We start from the raw sequence: 23,018 nt of genomic DNA on the forward strand, positions 1-23,018 counted from the left end.
CAAAAATTACTCTTTCGCGAGGATTCGTCTTTAAACGCGAGACGAAAAGAGAGCGCGTCGCGTCATCTGACCCTTTAATCACGACTGACTGCTATCGATAGGTTCTGCGATAGGTTTTGTTGTAAGCTTCTGTGGGACTCACCATGACGTAGTGGCGCTGCATCTCCGTCTTCTCCTGGGCGAGTTTCTCCAGCTCCAACTTAATACTGGACAGAACAAGCAGGAAATCGCACGTGTAAGCTAAACATTAGTAAGTGCAGGCGACATTCAAAAGCTGTGGGGAAGGGGGGGCGAAATAAAGAGAGGGGGAGGGAGAAGGGGGGCCTTTCTCTTTCGCAATTGACCGGGAGGGTCTCGTGTGGCGCGATTTGGCCAACAGTAGAGAATAATAACGCCGTTAAACGAAATTATCGAGTGATCAACGAGTCGAGGGGTCCCTGACTTCAGGCTCCGTGGCGAACACGGAGGGATGCGATGCATGTCCCGAAACGCGCCGTTCAATTCGTTAATCCATCCTGAATTTTTCCGCACGTGTTTTTTTTTTTTTTAACCTTCCGAATCGGTTCGTTCTTTCCATCACGCCCCCAAATTGAGGGATATTGCGAAGGGATGGTGCACAGCCAAGCCATTAAAAACACACAATTAGTGCAGCCGCAACAAACATTGATAATAATTGTTATATACTGGCCATTGTACGTGAGGGTGTGTGCATGTGTACGTGTACATGTGGGGAGATGTGTTGTGTGTGGATTTCGCGTTTACCAAGTGGACCGTGGAGAATATTGGAAGCGTCGCGATTGCGAGCGAATAATTCATAAAAACGCATTCGTGGAATTTACATCGTGTTCAATTAACAAGGAAATCGTATGCAAATGCAAACAATCACAGACGCGTTAGATAGGTACTGCTCGTCGTTGTATTAAATATTAAACAACAAAACTGTTCACCGTCGTGTATAACGATAATTAATTATTTTGTAAAAAAAAAAAAAAGAAAGAAAGAAAGAAAGAAAGAAAGAAAGAAAAAAAAAACAACATAATGCAGGTCGTCGGAAAATGTATTTTCGAGCACTTTGCCTAGATCAGAAAGAAAGTTAATATGAAATCAATACGAGAGAATCGGCGCGGCAGTGCGCAGGTTCATTAAGAGTTAATCCTCGTCGCGTCGCGCTTTTCCCCGACGCGTTAAAGCGCATATTAATATTCACTTGGTCGGCCACCATATTACCTGACAGCGACATCAGAGTCGGGGACAAAGGCCCCGTCCGCGGCTGGCGATAACTTTTTTAACGACGACAAGCCCACGTTGTATTTTTGTTTAGCGCGCGGCGCCCCCGGGGGCGCAGAAAAATAATCTTGCGGTGGCGGCGACCGACAAAACCGCTTGTACCGCGGCAAATGAATGCGTTCGTATGTGCCTGTAACGCTCGAGTGCATCGCGCCCGCCGACGCCGCTGTTGCTGCTGCTGTTGCCCGCTGCCGTTGCTCCATGACTGTATACCTACGATAACGAGTACGCGGGGTGGTGCGTCGTGTGTGTGTGTGTCTCTCTCTCTCTCTCTTTCCCCCTGTGATTCGTGTTTCTCCCCGCGTTCCCCAGTATTTTCAGAGCGCGCGACTGTCAATACTTGCGGGTCTCTCGCGACGCGATAATTTCCCTGGCTCTCTCTCTCTCTCTCTCTCTCTCTCTCTCTCTCTCTCTCTCTCTCTCTCTCTCTCTCCCCCCCCCCCTCCATCTCGTCCACCCCCACCAACCTCCAACTGAAATTATACTTCTGACATTACTTTGAAGATCCGTAGCGTTTTCCTTTTAATTGCACTCCTACGTGTAATAAAAGCGTTACAGGCACACACGTACACGTATACGTGTGTATGCTATCACGCAAATCGAAAATTCATTCCGAGTAAAATCAAATTGGTTTTTTAATAATTTCCCTCCCTTTTAAGGTTCTTCGCTATTTCGCGAGAATTGAAACAGCTCGACCGCGACCGGGCGATATCTCTCGAATTCGAGCGCGACGAAAACGAATGCATTTTAATCTGGGAACAACTGGGCAGGATGATTCGTATGGCCTTGTATGCGTGTGTAAGTGTGTACATGGGTGAGTAAACGCGCTGCCCCTTTCTACGTTTTCAACCTTTTTTCCCGGCTTACCATCACGTAATGCCTCTGTATCTCTATTTTTTCACTGGCCAGTTTCTCGCACTCCAATTTAAGGCTGTGTAAGAAGAACAAGAACAGAGCATTAATATCCACCAGCCCTCGAAATCGTCCGAGCCATTGTCCCTCCGCTCGTCGTTCTTCGTCGCGACATTAAGTTAAAAACGTGCCGTACAACGCGCGCCATATATCGCGAAGGAGAGAAAATAAAGAGACAACGGTACAACGGTAAAAGCTTCAATTGTAACGAACGGAGTAAAAGACGGAGTTTTATCATCGATTTCGTCATCGAGTTGAACGCGATAATAAGGCTTCAAATTTCCTTCTTTCGGGAAGGCGGTTTTCTTTTTTAAAGGAGAAACTTTAGAAACCTCGAACGGGACTCGAACGGGACTCGAACGGGACGCCAAGTGGCTTTAATTCGGTTTAATTCGCGGAAGTGAGATAAAATGCACGCGCGGTAAATCCCGACGCGGCGTTTAATATTCGTGAAAGGCGAATCGCGCTATACGCGCGGCGTAATCTCACCTATAAGGCGATAAATTAGCGCGGTATTAACGATCACGCTCGCGCGAGCGATAACTCTCGTTACGCAAACGGCAATACTCGTACGGTCAGAAAGTCGATTAATTATTTCAGATTGACGCCGTGCCAACGATTTACCGGGGGACGATTTATCGGGAAATCACGTTGCGCGCTTGAATGCGCGCGCCTGTTACACGTGGCCGAGATACAGCTCTCCGTTTCACGCGGTCGGATGCGTTTTTCCCTTTCCGTTTGTGATTAATATCTCGATCCGCGAAATTTATGAATGTCGCTTCTCATCTCGCGGTTTGTTTTCTAAAGCGACATAGATATTTTATTTGCTCGGACACACGCGGCGTCGTTATTGTAATTATTTTTTTCCCGTTGCGTCATCTTGCATCCTCCAACATCTAACCTTCGTGAAAAGAAGAGAGGGAGGGAAGGTGGGGGGGGAGGGGGACGATATCGGATGCATTTTCCACAAACCGGAAAACGCGGAGAGTTTAACGTATCGACGAAAGGGATAAACGTAAATCCCGATAACAGACGAAACTAATAATAATGCGCCAGCGAGTTTTCCGCTTCTGAATCTCGGCAAAGAGCCACGATGCGCGATTTCTGAGAAGACCTTTTTGCCTCGATCGCAGACACGTGTATGCGCCGCACACAGGCACGCTATCCAAACGCGAGGGGTCTTCGCTCCTTCTCCATGCGCATACTTCGGTATGCACAGCTTCCGGTCGGACAAACAATTATCTGCCTACGTCCGTACATCGGTCCGTACATCGGTCAGTGCGTTTCGCGTGCGCGCCCACGCGGTATTTGCACGAGCGCCTAACGGATACGGCCCTGCGGTGTCCACGGACGCGAACGTTTACTCCGTTCGGCAAACTATTGACCGCTGAATGGAGTTTACATCACGCTTAACTATCCGCGGGAAAATATGTATTTTCGTCGAGGAAATGGAAACCCGACAATTGTTCTAAAAACATCAATGAGATCGCGTAAAAGCTTTGGGACAAGTTATATCAATATCAATTTCCACGATATGATACTTTATTATTATTTCAGTAACCAGAACACAATATTTTTAACCCGGAGGAAAAAAAAATGTATACAAAAATTCACATCGTTGGCGATTTCAGACAATAGAGATGTACGTTTAATAATCGCGTGATTAATTAACAGATTATTTTTTAACAGTCTTTTTATGATAAATCACGCGTTCGTATTAAATGTAATTAAGATAACACCGTACATCTTCAATTGACTGAAAATTTAAGAGGATAAGATTGTAAATAAAAAAAAAAAGAAAGATACCTGTGGTACTGAGCTTGCAAGAAATTGAATTCCTCCTTGATACGATCGCAGGACTCGCCTACCGAAAATTTGAACGGCTGCCCAGGCTGCGGTGGACCCTGCAACACAAAAACGCCATTAAATGTATCAATGCGCCGCAATCCCTTAACGCCATTAAAGTCCCCATAAGACCCTCCGATTTATTTCCGAGAGACTCCGTTGTTCCGCAAACTTGCAACTCGAAATCGATACGCAAAGTCGAGCAAAAAAATACTGTCTGTACTTAGATGTACGCTTCGCGATAACAAAAAGTCGCATTACATCCCGACGATTAATGCGGGGGTAAATCTTAAATTTTAATATAAGTTTCTCTGTTTCTCCCATCAACCGTTAATTTTTTTCTATCGTAGAAATTATTGTCAAATTATGATCCTCTTTCAAACTCGCAAGGCTTTTCCACACTATAATAATTTTCGAATATATTTCGAATTGTTCGGGAAAACCTCGACACATAATCATAACAATATAAACCGACTCAAAGTTTAATTGATTTAATAATTTCCATTTGTTCATCTTGTAATTCAAATTTCATTTACCATCGCGTTATACATACGAAATAAAATGTAATAAATGTAAATATAAAATAACATTAAATTTGTTAACTCGATGATTAAAGAGATTGTTATTTAAAAAAGAAAAATTTCGAAATTATGTACGTGCATTCAAACACATTAAAACTAGTGATTGCTATTATCAAAAATTAAACTTTTATACTTAAACTGCTAGAATAGAAATAATCCTAGACAATAATTTAAATCAGGGCATCGTGCTACAAATGTCATATTATTTCTTTCATTATATTTATACCAATTATGTATTTTTATGATATATTTCGAGGTACGCCGTTTTTTCAACGCGGTACACGCTGTAGCAAACGTCGCAGCTGATTTTGGTGGTTGCTGTATCGGCGTCCACGAACGTAAAAGCCACATTATTGCCGGTAGTACCGGTGCTACCCGTCTCCGTATACCTGTTGGTAATAACGTTACGAGCGTGTTATCGATCGTTTTGCACGTCGTGCCCCGCAAAACGGATATGCCACTATGGCCTCGTAAAAGGCCGGAATATAGCTCCCTCTCCCTCTCTCTCTTTTCCCTCGATCGTTCCGCCGCGTCGTACGATCTAGATTTTTCGGCGGCGGTCGAGGAATACCGGAATCGCGGCGTTTTCGTGCGGACGGCCGCTAACGACTTCGTCGGCGATCGCGAGCCCATATAATGAAAATCGTGCCAAAACTCGTAAAATAAAGATCAACTTTCGGACGCGTTATTGCGCTAATTGATCGTACGTGGCGCGAAATAGCCAGCCCGCGTACGGGGTGTCGCAAAATTTAGAATGTACGTGGAATATACAACGCGATTTTCCGTAGCGGAAGAATCAGCAGAATTGTGTTCGAGTAATAGTTTTTTTAAGTGAGGAAAATTTAAAATTAACAAGGAATACAAACGCGAAGTAATTTACTCATCTTCAAATTTTCTAGCTTTTTTAAAATTTGCGTATCGTCGTCGTATTAGAATCTTTTATATAAAACATATTTTGTTAGAAAGCGAGCTTCCAAAGGAAACGTTGTAAGTAGATGTATCTTAACGCGTGGTAGTTCTCGTAGCTGCTCGTAGCCGCCGCAACGTGTTTTATTAATCTTCACGGCTTCGTGAAGGGCTTCTCTCTTCGCACGCATTATCGCACGTGTATGTTCGAATTACACGTAGGATTTGCGCGCCAGGCGTGCAATATCTTTAAACGACTCAAGCCCGGGATCGGCGGGCGTTGTACCAGACATCGTCGCGGCATCTCGCTCGTCTGCTTGTTATTTGCGAAAATACGTACATAAACACGTGTACGCATATACGTACGTTCGTCTTTCGCAAGTGACTTTTAAATGCGACGTAACACGAGTAGATTCTCTCTCGTCTACCGTATTAACGGACGGAAGAGCGGAGTTAATGCAAATTGGCAAACGTTGCTGATCGCAACGGAATCGCTGATCCGATTTGTATGCGACAAGTCACGACGGTCAATCCAAAATTAATTTATCAGCTTTCGCCCGTGGAACGGAACGGAATGGCAGACGTCAGACAACGACGTGCCGCTTGGCATTTTCCGACAAATCCGTTAACAGACCGATACAACGAGAATGTCGGCCCGTCGTAAAAACAGATTTAACAGATTTATATTTGAGGAATAGCTACCTCTCTCTCCGTAATTATAAGCGATGCTTATCGACACGGCGGAAACACATATGTCTAATAAATATGGAAATACCGAAAAATAATGTGTCCGATATTACAAACGTCAAAATCAAAGCGATAATTTTTTTTTTCCCTCCCCGAACTTGAGATATCTCGTCGGTTTCAACGTTCAATGAATGGCACGACGATAGTGGATGGCCTTTCGCGTCGACGAGCGAGACGGGAAAGCAACGCACACCATCGGCCGGGCGACGCGTTTAGCGTTGCACGGTCCGTCGAAAAGCGAAACGCGCGAATTATGTCGTTTCGACGAATAATAATGAGAGAACGTAGCCGTCGCGCACGTCAATCAGTGTCCTTTACGTGCCGCGGCCGATTTAATTATCCGATAGCCTCCTCTCTCTCTCTCTCTTTCTCTCTCTCTCTCTCTCTCTCTCTCTCTCTCACACTCTCCCCCTCATCATTCGGCCCCTCTTTCCACGCCGCGCTTTTTATTCCGCGCGATCGAGAGCCATCGCAATAGCGCGCGGCTACGCGCCGCTCGGTATTCAAATAGCGCGTTATCGGCCCGACAACCCCTCCCCCTCCCCACCGTGAAAACGATAGCCGGGGCCGGATAACGACGAACAAGAATTGGCATTAAAGCGCAACGATCGGCACGATCGCGCTTTTATTAGTTTTCGAGTCTCGCGCGCGACATTTAATACATCCCGGCAGATACCGGATTACCGTTTCGCAGTGTATTACCGCGGACAACTCAATGGAGCGAGGAGGCCACTCAGTGGACGTTCATTAAAGCCGACGATGGGCGACGTCACCCTGTTTACGGTCACCCTGTCTCTTCGCCCGTCAAAGGGGGAGAGAGAATGAGAAGAGGGGAGCGAGAGAGGGCGGGAGGGGAAGGGGGGGAGTTAGGAGAGAAGAGAAGAGACGACAAGTCGGCCACGCTGTGTGTTACACGTCCTAACGCTAAACAGCAACTGGACCAATCGGTTGCGTTTGCAGCCACTCAAGTACGTTTAAGTGGCGCGTATCGCTGCGTCTAATTACGTTAGCTCCATCGATCCTGCTGTCCGTCATCCACTAGATGCCTGATTATCGGCACATATTATCGGACAGGTTAACTGCTCTCTACAGTGTCCCCGCCTGTGATCAAGTCCGTAACCAAACACGAGGCACGCGCGCGCTCAAGTGCCAAGAACATTTGCTCATCTCGAGCTACGGGTAAACGGGCATTGTATCCACATTAGGGTCGTGTCCAAAACGGAAATGCCTGGAGCGATTAGACATTGCGTGTCCCGCTTATCGCGCTTTTGGAAATCCAAACGTTTCAAATTTATTCACCTTCTCCAATTACGTAACATTAAAATTTAGATATGTCACTTTGTCAAAAGAATCATTTTGCTAAAGTGTCTAAAAATTTGGTCAGATATAGATCTGAAAGGAATTTTGTGCCATCAAAATTATTATATAGGACGCTCAAATATGATAATAATACCGCAGAAATTTTTGATATTTCAGCGACAAATTTAAACGTCCTATAAAAATATTTTGGTAGCTCGACAAAATTATTTTCAGATATTTGGCCAAATCTTTAGATTTGTCAAACAAAAATTTTTCCGTGTATTAAAGAATTGACTATTGACCCATTTTATTTATAAAAAATAATAAATTTTTATTAGTCTTTTCTAAATATCTCAATATCGAAAAAAAACGAAGGATCGCACGTATCAATTCGAGCACCCGATATACCGCCACTAATCAAAGAGACGGCAGCCTCGAGAGTTAGTAGCCGCGCACACTCGTCCGCTTTACTTAGAGGCTCTCTCGTGAGAAACTCGCTAAACCATGGTGGGATTACGCGAAAGGACGACGCAAACAGGGAGAACGGCCGGGAAGAGCTTCGAGAGGGTCGGCGGTTTTCGTCGCACCGCAAAACCACCGACTCGTGGCGCGGATTCCAAAACCACCCGACGACCAGAACCGACCGCGTTCGCCCTATAAGCGAACCTCTCTCTGCCACCTTCCGTTATTCCGTAGAGAGCCGCTGGTCGCGAAATATTATCGAAATATCGCGCGCGGGAAATAGGCAAAAACATGATTTATCTCGTAACGATTTAAGCGCTATACAATCGGAATTCTTCGAGTAGCCGTAATATCGCGCACGAAATAATCGCGGTCGACGATAATGAGCAATAAGTTACGTGATTTCTACCATTTTCGTGGGGAAATTAAGCGAAAAACGATACGGAAATCGATGCTGAGTGCATAACAAACTGATTGCCGTGCGAGCGAGCTCGAGCAAACCCGAGTTACGATCGAATACCGAAATTATGCAACGCGATAACAATTCCCTTAATATCGCCAGACAATACGCCTCAAGATTTGCATGAGGTGTGGAGTAAGAGTACACGGAGAGAGACAGAGAGAAAGAGAAAGAGATGGGAAACGAGAGAGGGAGGGAAGGAGGGAAAGAGAGATGGGCGTACAAGCGGTTGTATCTTATTGATCATTATGATTATTCCCCGTAGCAGACTGCGAATTCATCCCGAGACTATGGGGCACGACCGCTATTTGCATAAGCAATGCATTTTGATTCGTAGACCCACATTGTACTCGGCACACGGGGAATGACATAAATAATGCATAGAATAATGATAGCGCGCGCGAGTGCGCGGCGCGTCTCGCATTGCGCGCGAAAGCGAGTCTCTCTATCGCGGAACAAGACACGAAACGAGACGATTCTCGCACGCTCGTAATTCTTCGGTATGCTGAAATTGCGGTGCGCCGCCGCGGCGCATGCATTTCGCTCTGCTCTTGTTAACTATTACCGGCGCGTTATATTCAGCCATATCTCTCGCGCGGTGTGATTCGTGCGATCTTCCCGCACACATGTCACGTCACGGCGGATCTCTCACCGCTCCGCATGAAAAAGCACAAATAGACGTATTCGAAATAAGCGAAACAATGAAGCCGAGGGCTATCAGAGATGAGAATACTAAATTTCTCTCCTCGCGTAATATCGAGCTTCGTGCACGGTTAACGTGTAATCGTATCCCGCAATTTGCCAGATCATTTACTTAAATGTATTTCGTCGAACAGAGTCGAAGGCGTGTATGTGGAGCGGCTAATAAAACCATCGTGTCAAAATGCAATTTCACGGGAGAAGGCGGGCAGAACGATGTCGGCAGTCCGTCCGACAATACGTTCCTTTACTTGCGTCAATCCGCCCATAGCTACGTTATTATGCCTATATAGTCGCGCGCAGCCTACGATGACGTGAGGCAAGCTGAAAACACCTGACGCGTGTAAGCGCGATTCGCCGTCCCGGTCCCGACACAGGCAGACCAGGCCGGCCACTCGAGCTGATGGTTCGATAAGAGGCGGCCGCGCGGCAGTTTAACTCGCCGAGCAATTAAGGCGATACGATCGGCGCTCTCGTGAAATAACGTCACATTGGCACGGCGCTGGATACGTGAATAAGTGCCACCCTCCGTCTCTCTTTTCGTATACATACGTGATCTCCCTTTGTTCGTCCCGTTCCCTCTCCTCTCCTCTCCTCTCCTCTCCTCTCCTCTCCTCTCCTCTCCTCTCTCTCTCTCTCTCTCTCTCTCTCTCTCTCTCTCTCTCTCTCTCTCTCTCTCTCTCTCTCTCTCTCTCTCTCTCTCTCTCTCTCTCTCTCTCTCTCTCTCTCTCTCTCTCTCTCTCTCTCTCTCTCTCTCTCTCTCTCTCTCTCTCTCTCTCTCTCTCTCTCTCTCTCTCTCTCTCTCTCTCTCTCTCTCTCTCTCTCTCTCTCTCTCTCTCTCTCTCTCTCTCTCTCTCTCTCTCTCTCTTTCTTTCTCTCCATCACGAATGTATTTACACAAATGCTTTGCGTGACGTTGCGGGTGCATGATGCAATGATGACGACGAGGACGACAACCAACTGCGCGCGACAGCGATCGCTGCGTAAAAGACTTAACTTAATAATATGCGACTATAACATGGTTTATACACTCCGTTTCGCTGTGGCAAATGTAAATTGATCGCGCTCTCTGTTTCTCTCTCTCTCTCTCTCTCTCTCTCTCTCTGATATATGATTAGATTGCTATTGTGCAAAAAAAATACTGTACGTTTCGATAAAAGAAAAGGATAAAATAAGCACAAAAGCAAAAATAAAGCACATTACGAAACATTGCACTCGACTAAATAAATTTGTCAGCATAATGATAAAGAGGGTACACAAGATGCCCCAAACACCAAGCGCGGTACGCTCTTCGAATCTCGAGCAGTAGTGATTCAGTGGGCGTGTACACAAAAGTCAAAAGGTTAAGAACCGCTGTTGTACCATATACCTCCTCGCAAGTACACCACCGTCGTGCACCGTAAAAAGAAATGTCGGACGTGACAGGTTCGAGGTGAAACACGAGATAACAGACGGACGAGGAACGCTGGGAGAAAAAAGAGCATACGAAAAGCGGTAGAAATAAAGATTAAGCGAACAGAAGCCGCGGGCAAACAAAGGGCCGAGAGCTATGATTCGGTCGTTCCGAGTAGACCAGGTAATTACTGGTTGAATCTGGAAACGAGAGAGAGAGAGAGAGAGAGAGAGAGAGAGAGAGAGATTCGCATCTTTCCTTCCTCAGCGCTTCCTACCCTACGACCACGGATCTCGACCTCGTTGAAAGAGAAATAGAGAAAGAGATTCGAGTGAGAGAGGAAAAACTACGACGTGGATAAAAGCGACGAGAAAACTCCGTCGAACTGCGCGAATGAGCCGCGCGTGGTACTTTAACAACACAAAGGGAGCTCAAATATCAGCCAACTGTCGTGGCCCGCTCTTTCTATCTCTCTCTCTTTTTCTCTCTACCAAGTCGTCTCTTCCAACTCCCTGAAACGATCATTCGCTCTCCTCGTTCTCCCATCTCTTCGTCTCCCTTTCACCGTCTGGTACGCTTGGTTGCCGGTAGGAGCGAGAGCAGGAGGGACATCGACAAAAGCGACGGCGTCACAAAAGCTCCGGCGATAATAGGAAGCACGGCGGGAGCCACCCTGGCAGTTCGGTCACCTAATCTGTTACAGTCATAAACCCCGTTCTCACCCTCTCGTCTCTACCCCCTGTACCGTTCACGGTGACACCCTTTTACGAGCTGCTCCTCCCGGTAGAGCAGCTCACCCTTACGTAAAACGCTCGTCACACTTTCTCTCTCTCTCTTTCTCTCTCTTTCTCTTCAACTTTTTTACAAAGTGATTCTATCGCCTGCAGAGCTTTCGTTCAACATCGTCAATGGGACACCGATACCCGTGCAAAACGTGAAAGTCAACGAATTATTGCTGCATCTTCTCCAGAAACTTTTAATAACTTGACAATCATCGAGTGATGTACTTTTTTTTTCTCTCGATGATATCGCGCCTTTCGCAACATCAATGGTCCTTAAGGGCGTCGCATGATACTCGATGGGGAATCTGTAACACACGAGGGTCGCCTCTCTCGGGACCAAAGGGAGAGATCGAGGGAGTATGTTATAATTACCGTCAAACTGAACGAGCGAGCGAGAGTCAGCGAAAAAGAGAGGATTATGAAGGGATCGTGCTCGTCTATCGACCTCTCTCGCTTTCGACACTTGCGACAATGCCTGGGCCCTTTCGATCTCTCGGGGCCGATACCGCCGCTATTTTTCCTCCCTTTCATCTTTTTTACGACACGCCGCGCATCACGGTGTAGCCAGTAACGTCAAAATGAAATTTCTAAGGACGTGGACAGCCGCCAGTCTCTTACCGCTCCCTCTCACGATAATCTCGTTACCCACGCCGACAACCGGTATAGTGGTAGGCGGAAAGGCGAAGGGCGAGCAGCACCCCTTGTTGTTGTCTGCTTCCCCCTCGTGCGACGAGGGAGCGTACGTCGAGGCAATGAAATCCGAGCACGCGGCCACATCTCTCAAGAGCATCTAAATTGCGATTCTAATCGGCGCCGCTCTCGTGAGCGCCCCCGACCATCCGTTTTGCGGATCATAAATGCACGATCGCGCTGAGTCATAACGCGCGCCGCCGGGCGAATTGAAAATGACAGTCGATGGTTCTCGAAAATAAGAAGATGAAACGTTTCAGAGAGATAACCGCGGTTTAACGTACGATAAACATCACGAGAGAGAGAGAAATCTATGGCTAAAGGGAAGGTTTTAATGATCCAAGGATATTTATATATTTTACAGAATTGAAAAAAAAAAGTCAGAAGGCTACAAGACCATATGTCATTCAATCGTAAGAAGTAAATGATTTTTTTTCTTGTTCGCACGCGACGATCATGGGACGGGCCACTTATGAGCCAACTGCGTTCAGTTCCATGTACTCCGTAGCTCCGTTTTTTGTATTAGTCGTTTTTTTTTTTTTTTTAAGCCAGCACAACCCGATGAAGAGAGAAAAGAAGAGGGAACTGTCGCGGGACTCGTTTCTTCGCTCCGACGATCGGATACAAGACGAAAAACGAACGCGAAACGGCGGAATGGGGAGGGAAAAGAATGTCTCCCTCGTGTCTCCGAGTTGTCGAGCCATTATCGAAGCTATCTCTCGACGGTCGACCAGACGTTCGTTTTTAAGAGCGTAGCCAACTTTTATCTGGCGAACAAGCTACAGCTAATGTAGATCCCGACTGCGACCCGATTTTATCCTTCTATTTTATCTCTGCGCGATACCTGAAATAGAACTCTACACGAAGTGTCAAGCGGAATCAGTTTTCCCTATTTCTTAGCACCTCATATATCGAAAAAGGAAAAAAACCGTTATTCTTTTAGCGACGAGGATATTTGCTTTGCGAAGAACAGGGAACAATTTTTACGCGACGAGGTCGCTATTCGTCTCTTATTGAATAAAAATACTGCCGACGTCGCACCGATGATATTACCTCGATTATGTAAAATATAAGAGGTCGCGGTGGTACCTTATGAGGGACCATAAGCGAAAGTGAGAAGCAATGGGCGCGGGGGAACGACGAGAGGAAAGAAAAGAGAAAGATTAAAAGATGGTAGCCGCGGACGAGGTATACGGGACGGTAGTATACGGTAGCCGGCGTGTATATCTCATATTAACCTCATCCTCGTTTTTCGTCTTCCCCCTCGCGCGCACAGCCACCACAACCGTCCACCCCACCTCCGTGACAAGTATGGGTCTCAACGGTCCGATGAAACGGGAATGCACCGTCTCATTCTCTCGCCCGCGTCGCGTCGCACACCCCGCACCTTTCTCTCCCATTCTCTCTTCCATCCGCATCTATGTATGTATGTATATGTGTGTGTTCTCTCCCATTCCCCTCGATATGTCTTCTTTCTCTGTCCATGCCGCGCGATACTTGCCCCGACCGAGCCGTCTCTCTTCCAGATGACTCCGACCCAGCGCAGCACAAACGAGTAATTAACTATCTCCGTGTGGGACACGTGTTCCCATCGTGTACCCTTCCCTCCTCCTTCCGTTCGTTTCTCCTTCTCCTTCTCATCCGCCTCCGCCTCCTCCTTCTCCTCTTTCTCCTTCTGACTATGTCTCCTGCTGCCTTCCATTTCGCTCCACCGACTCTCCGTGTTTGCACACACTCTCTTATGTTAATTCGGCTTAACGCCCAGAAGCCCTCGAGGGGTCAAAGCAAGCTCCTTGCCTCGCCTCGTCGAAAAATTACTGGCGATCACGAAGAGGGAGCCCACGACGACCGGGGTGGTCACGGACGATCTCGTAGAAAATAATAGGGATGTTCATCCGCTCGTGTGTTATGCGACAGGGGAGGAGACACGGGATGGAAACGTAAGGGTCGTCCGATCGTTTATGGGGTTCCCACTAGCGTTATTATACACTCGACGCGATTTACGTCTTTTCATACGAGCCTCGTGTCAATGTTCTTGAAAATGGTATCGCTAATTTCCCGTAATTCTCATGAAAGCAAGCACCTCGATATAAGCACCGACGTTCATTTATTTCAATTATAAATTTCTAGAGGTTGTACGAACAATGCCCGGAAAATCCTCGACTTTTTTCGCTACAGTCCTTTTCCATTTTTAAATTTTCCGTTCAGATTTGTAACGACAGCAGATCCTAGCGATTTATTGTTCGTTATGATTCATAAAAGCATTATGTTGACAACGCGCGCGAGAGAAAGAGAGAGGCGAGCAGGAGGGAGCGAGAGCGCGCGCGCGCAAGAGAGAGAGAGAGAGAGAGAGAGAGAGAGACATGCTGTTAATAAACTCGATTATTCCGACGTAATCCATAGCGAGCGTCTAATGACCGGGTAGTAGTACCGGCCTCAAATTTATCCATGGTATTCATCTTCCAATTAGCGGTGAATAATTCCGTTGGCGTTTACGTGCTGATTCCCCATTCGTCCGGGCTGTAAGATGATTGGCTGCAGAGAGAGAAGATGGTGTCGTCATACGGTCACGACCTCTTCCGCACCCTCCTGCTCGCTCTCGTATTCCCGTCCGTTGAGAAATCGAACCGCGGGGTCAAAAGACGCCAATAGCGGATAACGTAGGATAACCATAATAGCTAGAAGTACGCATCAACTTGTCGCATACACAACTTATATAAGTGGACTTTGAGTCAATTCCTTCTTCATAAATATTTAAGTCCTCATCAGTTTATAAATTATAAAAAAAAAATTGAGAAAAAGATAAGTAAAATATTCTTGTATTAATTTCAAGTGGATTTAATAATTTTTAAATGAGATTTACTTACAAAGATACCGAAGATTAGAAAGTTTTACCATAAATAATGTCATTAAGAAAGAATCAACTCGGAATTAACCACAAAATCCGTGATTTAAAGAAAGTATATTTAGTGAGGAAAGGCCTAAAGACTTTGTATTTGATATACTTTCTAATGCGAGCATGATCAAGATATTACTAATAATAACGATAAAATATCATTCTTGAACATTTTATTCACTTAATTGAGTGGTGTCCTCTAATGCTTATTTTAGTGGGCCCTATGAATCATTCATTCAATTTATACGGTAGTAAATCGTCCCATTATACGGATAAAATCCAGAAAGGAAGGAACAATAGAGATACGTGGTTACAAAACAGAGATCTCGGACACGAGACTGCGCAACATGGAAATAGGGGGAGACGAAAAGGAAGGAAAAAAGCGCGGGTGGGGAGACAACACGACAAACCGCCAAGTCTAATGCCAATTAGTGCCATTCTCTTGTACGAATAGGCCCGTAGGGATCTCTCGACGAGGCGTCCTCGGAGAGTTCCTTCCTTCTACCTGGCGATTAAATTCTTCTTTCTACCTGACGCCCAACGCAAATTCGTCACTTTATGCGTATCGGTGAAACTGTAACGAAATGTCTTTTCAATCACGTACGTCTCTATGACAAGTACGAAGTCGGTCTTTTCTTAAGCAGGAATTTTAGCAAGGGCGCATTTTGAATGAAAAATCACCGTAGCCGAATTAAAGACGAATTTACGTGCTCACGACAATGTAGCACAGGTAAAAATTCGTGATCGGATCAAAACGGATCAAACGGTCAGAACGATTTGGATCCTTACGGAAGTTTAAGGATGTGGAAAGCAAAAGGAGGAGACTTAAATTAAAAATAATCAAGAAGATTTATAGGTAAAGCTCACGAGTGAAAAGTCTTCTTTGAATTCCCAGTCGGGCAATTTACGACAGTAGAGAGAGTTTCAGGGAACATCTTAGAAATCAGATGATGGATTATTGTAATACTATATATATAGTCACAGACTAATAAAGAAGATTATTTCGGCAAGCAAAAGGAAAAATATTCGTTAAACAATATACATCGTTTTTCGTTTACACATTCATCGAACACCTGCGACGAAGTTGCGTTAGACTTTTTTAGTGACTACATCGGCGATCGACTAATTACACAGCCCGGCGAGATATTTAATCATCATGACACATGTTTTTTTCTTCTCTGTCTTTTCCTCAGATCGCGCATCAGGGCGGCAGCGATTATTATTTATTACGTCGTAAAGCATATCGTTGAGCAAAGAAACGGAACGACGCGGAACAAAAAGGCACGGGACGGATCGCTCAAGTCATATCGAGCGTGTTGATCATGACGAGGGATAGGGAAGACGAGGGGGAAGAAGGGTATCTCGCTCGACCCCTCATCGATTGCGTGTATCACGCGAAACCGGCACTTCCTACGCCCCGGTCGCCGCACATTAACGCGTAATTGTATCTAAAAGTAAATACAGACGTCTTGCGATAAAATCAGTAAACGCCTCGCGCGTTACGCATTAGCGTGTCGGCAGATGCGCGGCGGTTGCGCGATAAAACCGCCACGGGAAGGAGAAAGTGTAGTTAAGGAAAGTGGAAATTAAAACCGTCGCTATTCGCCGCGCGGTTCGCGCGCGCACACGCACACGCGCGAGCACGTGTAATGCAAAAGCCGTCAAAACGCGGCTCACACGCATATATACATATATATATATATATATATATATATATACACACACATACACACGTATCCCGCCGCGGAGTTCCTCCATCCATTCGGCGGCGCGGCACCGTGTAATTACGTCGAGCGAGAGCACGAGATCGCGATCCGGCTCGGCCAGGAAACGTATAATGGGAGTATAATGCGTGAAATTTACTGGCCGCATCGGCATAATGGACGACGTGACGCTCAAGATATCACCGTGATTCCATATTTCCGAGCGATGCGCACGCGGCGCGGCGCGACGAAGCGTAACGCGGCGAACCACCGCGTGTACGCGTCGGTTTAGATCTCGAATTTTAATACGAGCAATTATCAGAACGGGACGGGACGGGACAGGCCAGACCGAATCGGTCCGGTCTGCGGCCCTCCACCGCTCTCGCCGCCTCGAATATCCGCATCGCATCGCGCATTTATCGCGCGCGGCCTCGGCCTGTAATTTCGCCGAGTCGAATTTCAACGTTGCGTGTATCACCGGATATCGTCGATACGTAGATCGCGCAACGCGAGGATTTCAGATTTAATTAACCTCGTCGCGGTAGTCGAGGCATTTATCGCCGACAGAATCAAAATTTCCGACATTTACGAGAGACATTTAAAATCGCGCGATTCCCGCAAAGACACTTTCACGAATTTTCGATATAATCCGATCGAATACGAGTAGACACGATCGTTAGAAAAGTATTAAAGCTTCCTGTGCTACGCCGTCTCTCTTGCGAAACGGCGATCTTGCGCAATCCGAGATTAACATATTGCTAATTAAGTAGTCTCGGCGCGTCGCGCCTCGGCGTGGCGAAATTAAAAGCGAGGAAGACGAAAGACGACCGGGGGGAGAGAAGGAGTCGCGCGACCGGTTGCGGCGCGTTTTTTCAGCTGCGCACATTTGGACGCGTTTGAACAGCGTGTCGGCGCAAACATACCGATTAAAAGTATCAATATTTACCGAATTGGGGGTCCTGCGCAAACGTGCGCCATGCAGTTTACAGGAGGTAGTAAACCCGGCGGCGAGGTCCGGTCTCTCTAATGCGCGCGTGTGTACGAGTGTACGTAACGACGCCCGTCCGCCCGTTGACGTTCGCAACGTGTACCCTACTAACTAACGTCAGCACTTCGCACTTCGTCCGTTCATCCGTCCGTCCGTCCTTCCCCGCGGAGTTTACGGATCACCGCTCGTCGTCCCTTCGTCTCTGCTCTTTAATCCCACGTTCGACTACTACATAGAAAATGTAGCATATGCGAAAAAAATATTTTACGTTTAGACGCAGACTTTCGAAATGTGCGAAGAAAATTTAAAAAGGATTCAGAAGATGCAGTGTTGAATATGAATAGCATGCAACGTTGAATACGAATAGATTTAATATTGAGTCGTAATATTCAGTAAAAAAAAGGGCCGACATCAGTTGGGCGATCTAAATATATTATAAGAGGTAAATCATCAACATCGATGTTTTAACTTCTGATGAGGTAATTTAAAGACTTTAAATAAAAATATTTAATATAAAGACAACTTTGGAAATATATTTTTTTAATGTGTCCCGAACATGTGTACATACATCAGAATTTAACTCGCCCCTTTTAGGGGACGTTTTCACAAGAGACTACCTGACCATGTCCGGTATATCCTCTGCTATTACTGTTATTATTAGGGTCGGGTTTTTTCCCGGGACTCTTATTACATTGCCCGTTAAGTTCCTTTTCTCGGGCTAACGATACCGCAGTGCAAAGTGACGTTTGACTCGCGCGATTGTCACGCGGCGATCGTCGCCGTCACAATTACCGGTAAATACGTACAATATACCTTCCTCCATGAGTCACGTTCGAGTCACGTTTGACTCGATTAGCAAGTAGCGAAAAAATTGTTTGTCCACGGCGGGCAAGTCGCGACGCCACAAAAAAAAAGGCGTTAATACCCTGTGTAATGGTCGGAGAGACGCGCGTTATATATCGTCGAGCGAGAAAGAAAAGCGAGAAACGACGTGAACGTGACGGGACTACGCAACGACGAGAGTCCGAGAGTCGGGCGATGGACGGCGGTCGTGCGCGACGACTAAGTTCGCCATTATCTCGACCGAGCCCCATTAAATGCAGACAGCGCCGAGTCCGCGACGCGGCAGGGACAGGTTCCGCTCGCACGATTCACGGATCAACGACTCCGACGTGCCGTGACGAAACGGTCCTGTTCGGCAACGACGACAAACGCGCGATTGTTCCGCATTCGTACCGGCCGGCCGAATTTTCGGAGCGCGGCGAAGGAGCACGTGTGCGCCGCACGTGACGCGCCTTATTGTCGAGATGAAACGGATTCAATTTGTCGATACACTTGTGTGTTACAATTCGAGATCAAGACACGTATTTCGAGGGATCGCGGGTGCGCCCCACGTGGTTTACGTCATCCCGGAATCGCCCGGCGATCCTGATATCGCTCGCGCGACGCGCAACGAAAGTCCGACACGTTAACGAAAGTTTCGTCAGACGAGACCGAAATCCGATGCGCGGGCAAAGCGAGAAACGCCGATCGAGAGATCTCGCGCGTTCGCGCCGACAAGACGAAACTCAAGAAGTCGCTCAGATTTGCCGACGACGACGGATCGCGTTACGAGTGGTGTGGATTTGCGTACTCGGGATAATGGGAGCGCAATCGAGCGTGAGAGCTTATAAGCTCTCCGCGGGAAGAAAAATGATCTCGCCAGCTTGCGGAGAACGAGGCGAGCCGCCTGACGTAGGCTGTCGTCGTTGCGATTTCTTTCTCGCGAGCGGCAACAAGGACACGAGAGATCGAGGCGGAATAGGAGGGGGAAAGAGTCGCGTCTAGCGGTCAAGGAGGAGCAGGTTAAACAGGGTTAACAACGATGTAAATTACGGGCGTAAATCAGATCGCCGCGCGCGGCGCGACCGCGCTGGTCCGCGCCGGCGCGCCACGCCGTTTCGCATCCCGTCGCGTCGCGTCGCGTCGCGTCGCGTCGCTTCGCAACGCGGCGATGCATAGGTATGCAACGTGTACTGCGAAATAGACCGGTGGCCTACGGCAGTGATCTCGAAAAAAAGATCGGAGCGGCCATTTCGCGAGCGGAGCGAGAACGTATCGACGTCGCGATCTCTCTCGCGTGTTTGAGAAAACTATACCTGCTCCGGTATAAAATATAAACAATTCCAGAAGATACGATTTCGCTCCGCAAAATACATACCGATCGCCATTAATACCCGCCGCATTTCCGGCAGCGAATAGCGACGCGCGTATAGGCGCGCATCATACTAATTTATTCGGTCTGAGAATTTACCTTGATTAAATCCGATAGCTGTTTAATGGTTACACAATTGCGGTTTACGCAGTTTATCTCCCGCCCACCCTCTCCCGCTCGTCGAATGCCAACGTCGATGATGGGCGCAAATAAACAACGGTCATCGTTGTTGTTGTTATTATTATCATCGTTATGTTATTGATAATCGCTACTCACCGGATGCCTAGCGGCGGCGGCAGCCACGGCGGCTGCGTTGATTCCGGCGCTGGGATACATCCTTCCTGCGTGGTTCCCCGCTTGGTTCGGTACGTCCGCCGAAAATCACACAGTATCTACGGCGTTACGTATCTCGTTGTACGCGATGAGACACAGAGGGAAAATTCTTCAGTGATGATGATGCATCGTGTTACACACGCGGTACACTTTATTCTCGATGAATGCGCGAGGGGTCAACAATAATAACAACAACAAACGGCACAACAGTAACGGCCGATAACAGGAGCGAAACGCGCGACGTTCCGAAGTAGCCGGTGGTTCATTCGGGACGACGAGAAGGGAAGGAGGATACGGAACTCGCGCGCCGATTTATTCCTCGACCACTACGAAGCTGATAGTCGGCACTCTTGGCGATGACGTGTCGTCCCGCGACGACGCGCTACGTTCCGATGCGACGCGTACGTGAACGTGAACGTGATACGCAACAGCCGGTTTCCCCGCCGAAAATCCATCGGCGGTCGCCACCAATCCATCCGTCACTACCGTCTCATCGGGGACGCGCGAAAGACGGTTTATAACTTAACGGTAAAACACCTTCTTGCACTCGCGTGCGGGCAGTGATCGGTAGCGGCGTCTCTCTTCTCTCTCTTTCTCTTCGGTTCGCCGGGTCAGGTGAGGCTGGTCGTCGCGTTCATTCGGAATCACGCACGACGCGCACGAGCCGACGAAAACGCGGCGCGGGCGAGGAAGCGACTCGGTTACCTCGACGCGGCCGTGTCCGCGCCTTTCTTTGTTCTCTCGCGAGAGTGAAAGAGTGAAAGAGAGAGAGAAAGAGAGAAAGACAGTCGCGGCTTACCCCTTTTTTTCAGTCGGTAAGGCAGGAGAAACCTACGTCACTGTGTTCGCGAGAGGAAAAAGAGCGCCGATCGAAAGATTCTTTCGTTTCTCTCCCGTGCAGAGGAGAGCACGCGCTCCTCATATATCCAACGCGCACGTTTACTGCGATCTATTTACTTCACTTCCACTTCGCTCCGTCTCCGTCTGCTTCTTCCAACGACGGTGGCGGCGTCGTCGAGCGTCGCGGGCACACTGACACGCTAGAGCACACTGCACACACTCCGTTGTTTATCCAAGCGCGGAGGTAAGGGCGCGCGCGCGCGCGCGCGCACAGAACCGCGATTGGTGAGAGGTGAAGTGAGGTTAAATCGCCGCGAGAACGCCGGAAGCCCGTCCGAACACGAGGAACGAAACGATCGATCTCTCACTTATAAAAGTTCACTCGAGAAATCTCGTCGAGCGTCGCAGAGCGCGCGGAGAGCCGAGCAACACGAACGTACCTCCCTCCAAGACGGCTACGGAACGACTGATGGATAGACCAATGGTGGGGGATCGTGCGTTCTCCCTTCCATCGGTGTACTGCCTTTCTTCTCTCCGCGCGTCGCTTTCCACCAATCGGCGACTCTCCCACTTCCTCACTCGTCACTCACCTCACCCCTCGCCTCGCGCGCGGCCCATCGGTCCCGCTACTTCGCGTTTAAAGCCGCCAAGCATCCCCTCGAATGTCTCTCGTCTCCTCTACGCTCGTATTAACCGGCGCGATAGCTCCTTCGCAATTAAGTCGCGTTACGTAAGGATCTCGAAAAGGCGAGCACGAAAATCACGGCTCGTTAAAACATTGCTCTACGCGCCCCTCTTACAAACTCCATCGTCCCTCCCCCCCCCTCTCTCTCTCTCTCTCTCTTTCTCTCTCTCTCTCTCACTGCTCGTAATATATATATATATATATATATATCTCTTCTATATCATCACTATTCTTACGTACGGTCGATCCGTTTTATCGAGTTCTTTTCCAACGAGAACCGTTTATCGTGATTTTCGATCGTCCACGCGGGCTCTTTACGATCTTACCTTTACGCGTCGGCGACGAACGGCAATTCCGGGGGTTGTAGCAGTGGGAGAATGGAATTATATCGTCATTAAAGCGACCTGGCGTTCCGATTTTGTCATCTCGGCGACCGACAACCTCACACGGCGGCACTTTGACTTTACAACGACATTGCGAAACGCGTCGCGCTCTCAATTCGTTCTTTCAGCGGACGTTCATGCAAAAAGGCGCGCTCTTTCCCTCTCACTCATCGACGCTATATCGACATCGATTATCGGCTGTCCGTTTTTTTTTAGTCCCGTAGAGGTATTATCCGCGTCGCGACGATAACGACGGTGAGGACGATGACGATGACGATGACGACGAAACCGCGCGCAAACAATATTCGCAAACGCGAATCGTTCCGATCGCTGTTCGGAATTCAAACGATTCGGCGTATCAATCTCACGAGAGACAGTGACTAATAAAAACTCGTCGCTCACCGGCATCGTTATCCTGATGCTGCTGGTACGTACTCCACTACGAGTAGCTCGCCATGCTCCGACTACGAGTTTGGATTTTTGTGAGTCTCAGAGAGCGGAGAACGCTCTCTCGGTCCGCCGAGTACCGAAAAGTTCTCGGTCACAAGCGGATACGCGGCGCGGTATGGTAAACGAGGATGGACAGAAGAACGAGGAAGAGAGAGAGAGAGAGAGAGAGAGAAAGAAGAGACGAACGCGGCATGCCGAGCATACGCATCGGTATTAGTCGTTCCTCGGGGTTCGCTACGGCGTGTGCAAACAAATCGAAAGTTTTTCGCAAAATGGCCGTCACCGGGCTGACACGGATGTCCGCGTAAACTCCCTCTAGCCCCCCGCATCCTCCACCCCGCGTCCCATCTCCCGCCGCGCTTTTCCCCGCGCCTCGTTTCCGCGCTTGTCGACCGGCTGCCTCTCTCGCCACTCGTGATTTCCCTCACTTCCCACACTACCACAAATATGGCGCCTCCACCCGTTTTCCCAACCCCTATACAA

General features: G+C 47.9%; 1 protein-coding gene across 6 annotated transcripts in view; it reads right to left on the reverse strand.

The window, feature by feature from the left end:
- LOC105433265 (protein groucho) overlaps positions 1-21,792 on the reverse strand; it is a 69,853-nt gene extending 48,061 nt beyond the window's left edge. Inside the window, exons 1-3 of one of the 6 annotated variants that reach the window (XM_089083402.1) lie at positions 20,121-21,792; positions 4,006-4,103; positions 143-206 (exon numbers count right to left, since the gene is read on the reverse strand). In XM_089083402.1, the coding sequence (XP_088939528.1) occupies positions 143-206; positions 4,006-4,103; positions 20,121-20,180 (222 nt within the window). In that variant the 5' untranslated portion in view covers positions 20,181-21,792. Of the gene's footprint in view, positions 1-142; positions 207-2,154; positions 2,219-4,005; positions 4,104-20,120 lie in introns of those variants that run through there. The other 5 variants (XM_089083401.1, XM_089083400.1, XM_089083399.1 and 2 more) reach the window with 5 other exon arrangements.
- Positions 21,793-23,018: the final 1,226 nt, after the last annotated feature.

This window comes from Pogonomyrmex barbatus, unplaced genomic scaffold, assembly GCF_055798465.1.
Source record: "Pogonomyrmex barbatus isolate J1 unplaced genomic scaffold, ASM5579846v1 scaffold7, whole genome shotgun sequence".
In the NCBI taxonomy this organism is placed as follows: domain Eukaryota; kingdom Metazoa; phylum Arthropoda; class Insecta; order Hymenoptera; family Formicidae; genus Pogonomyrmex; species Pogonomyrmex barbatus.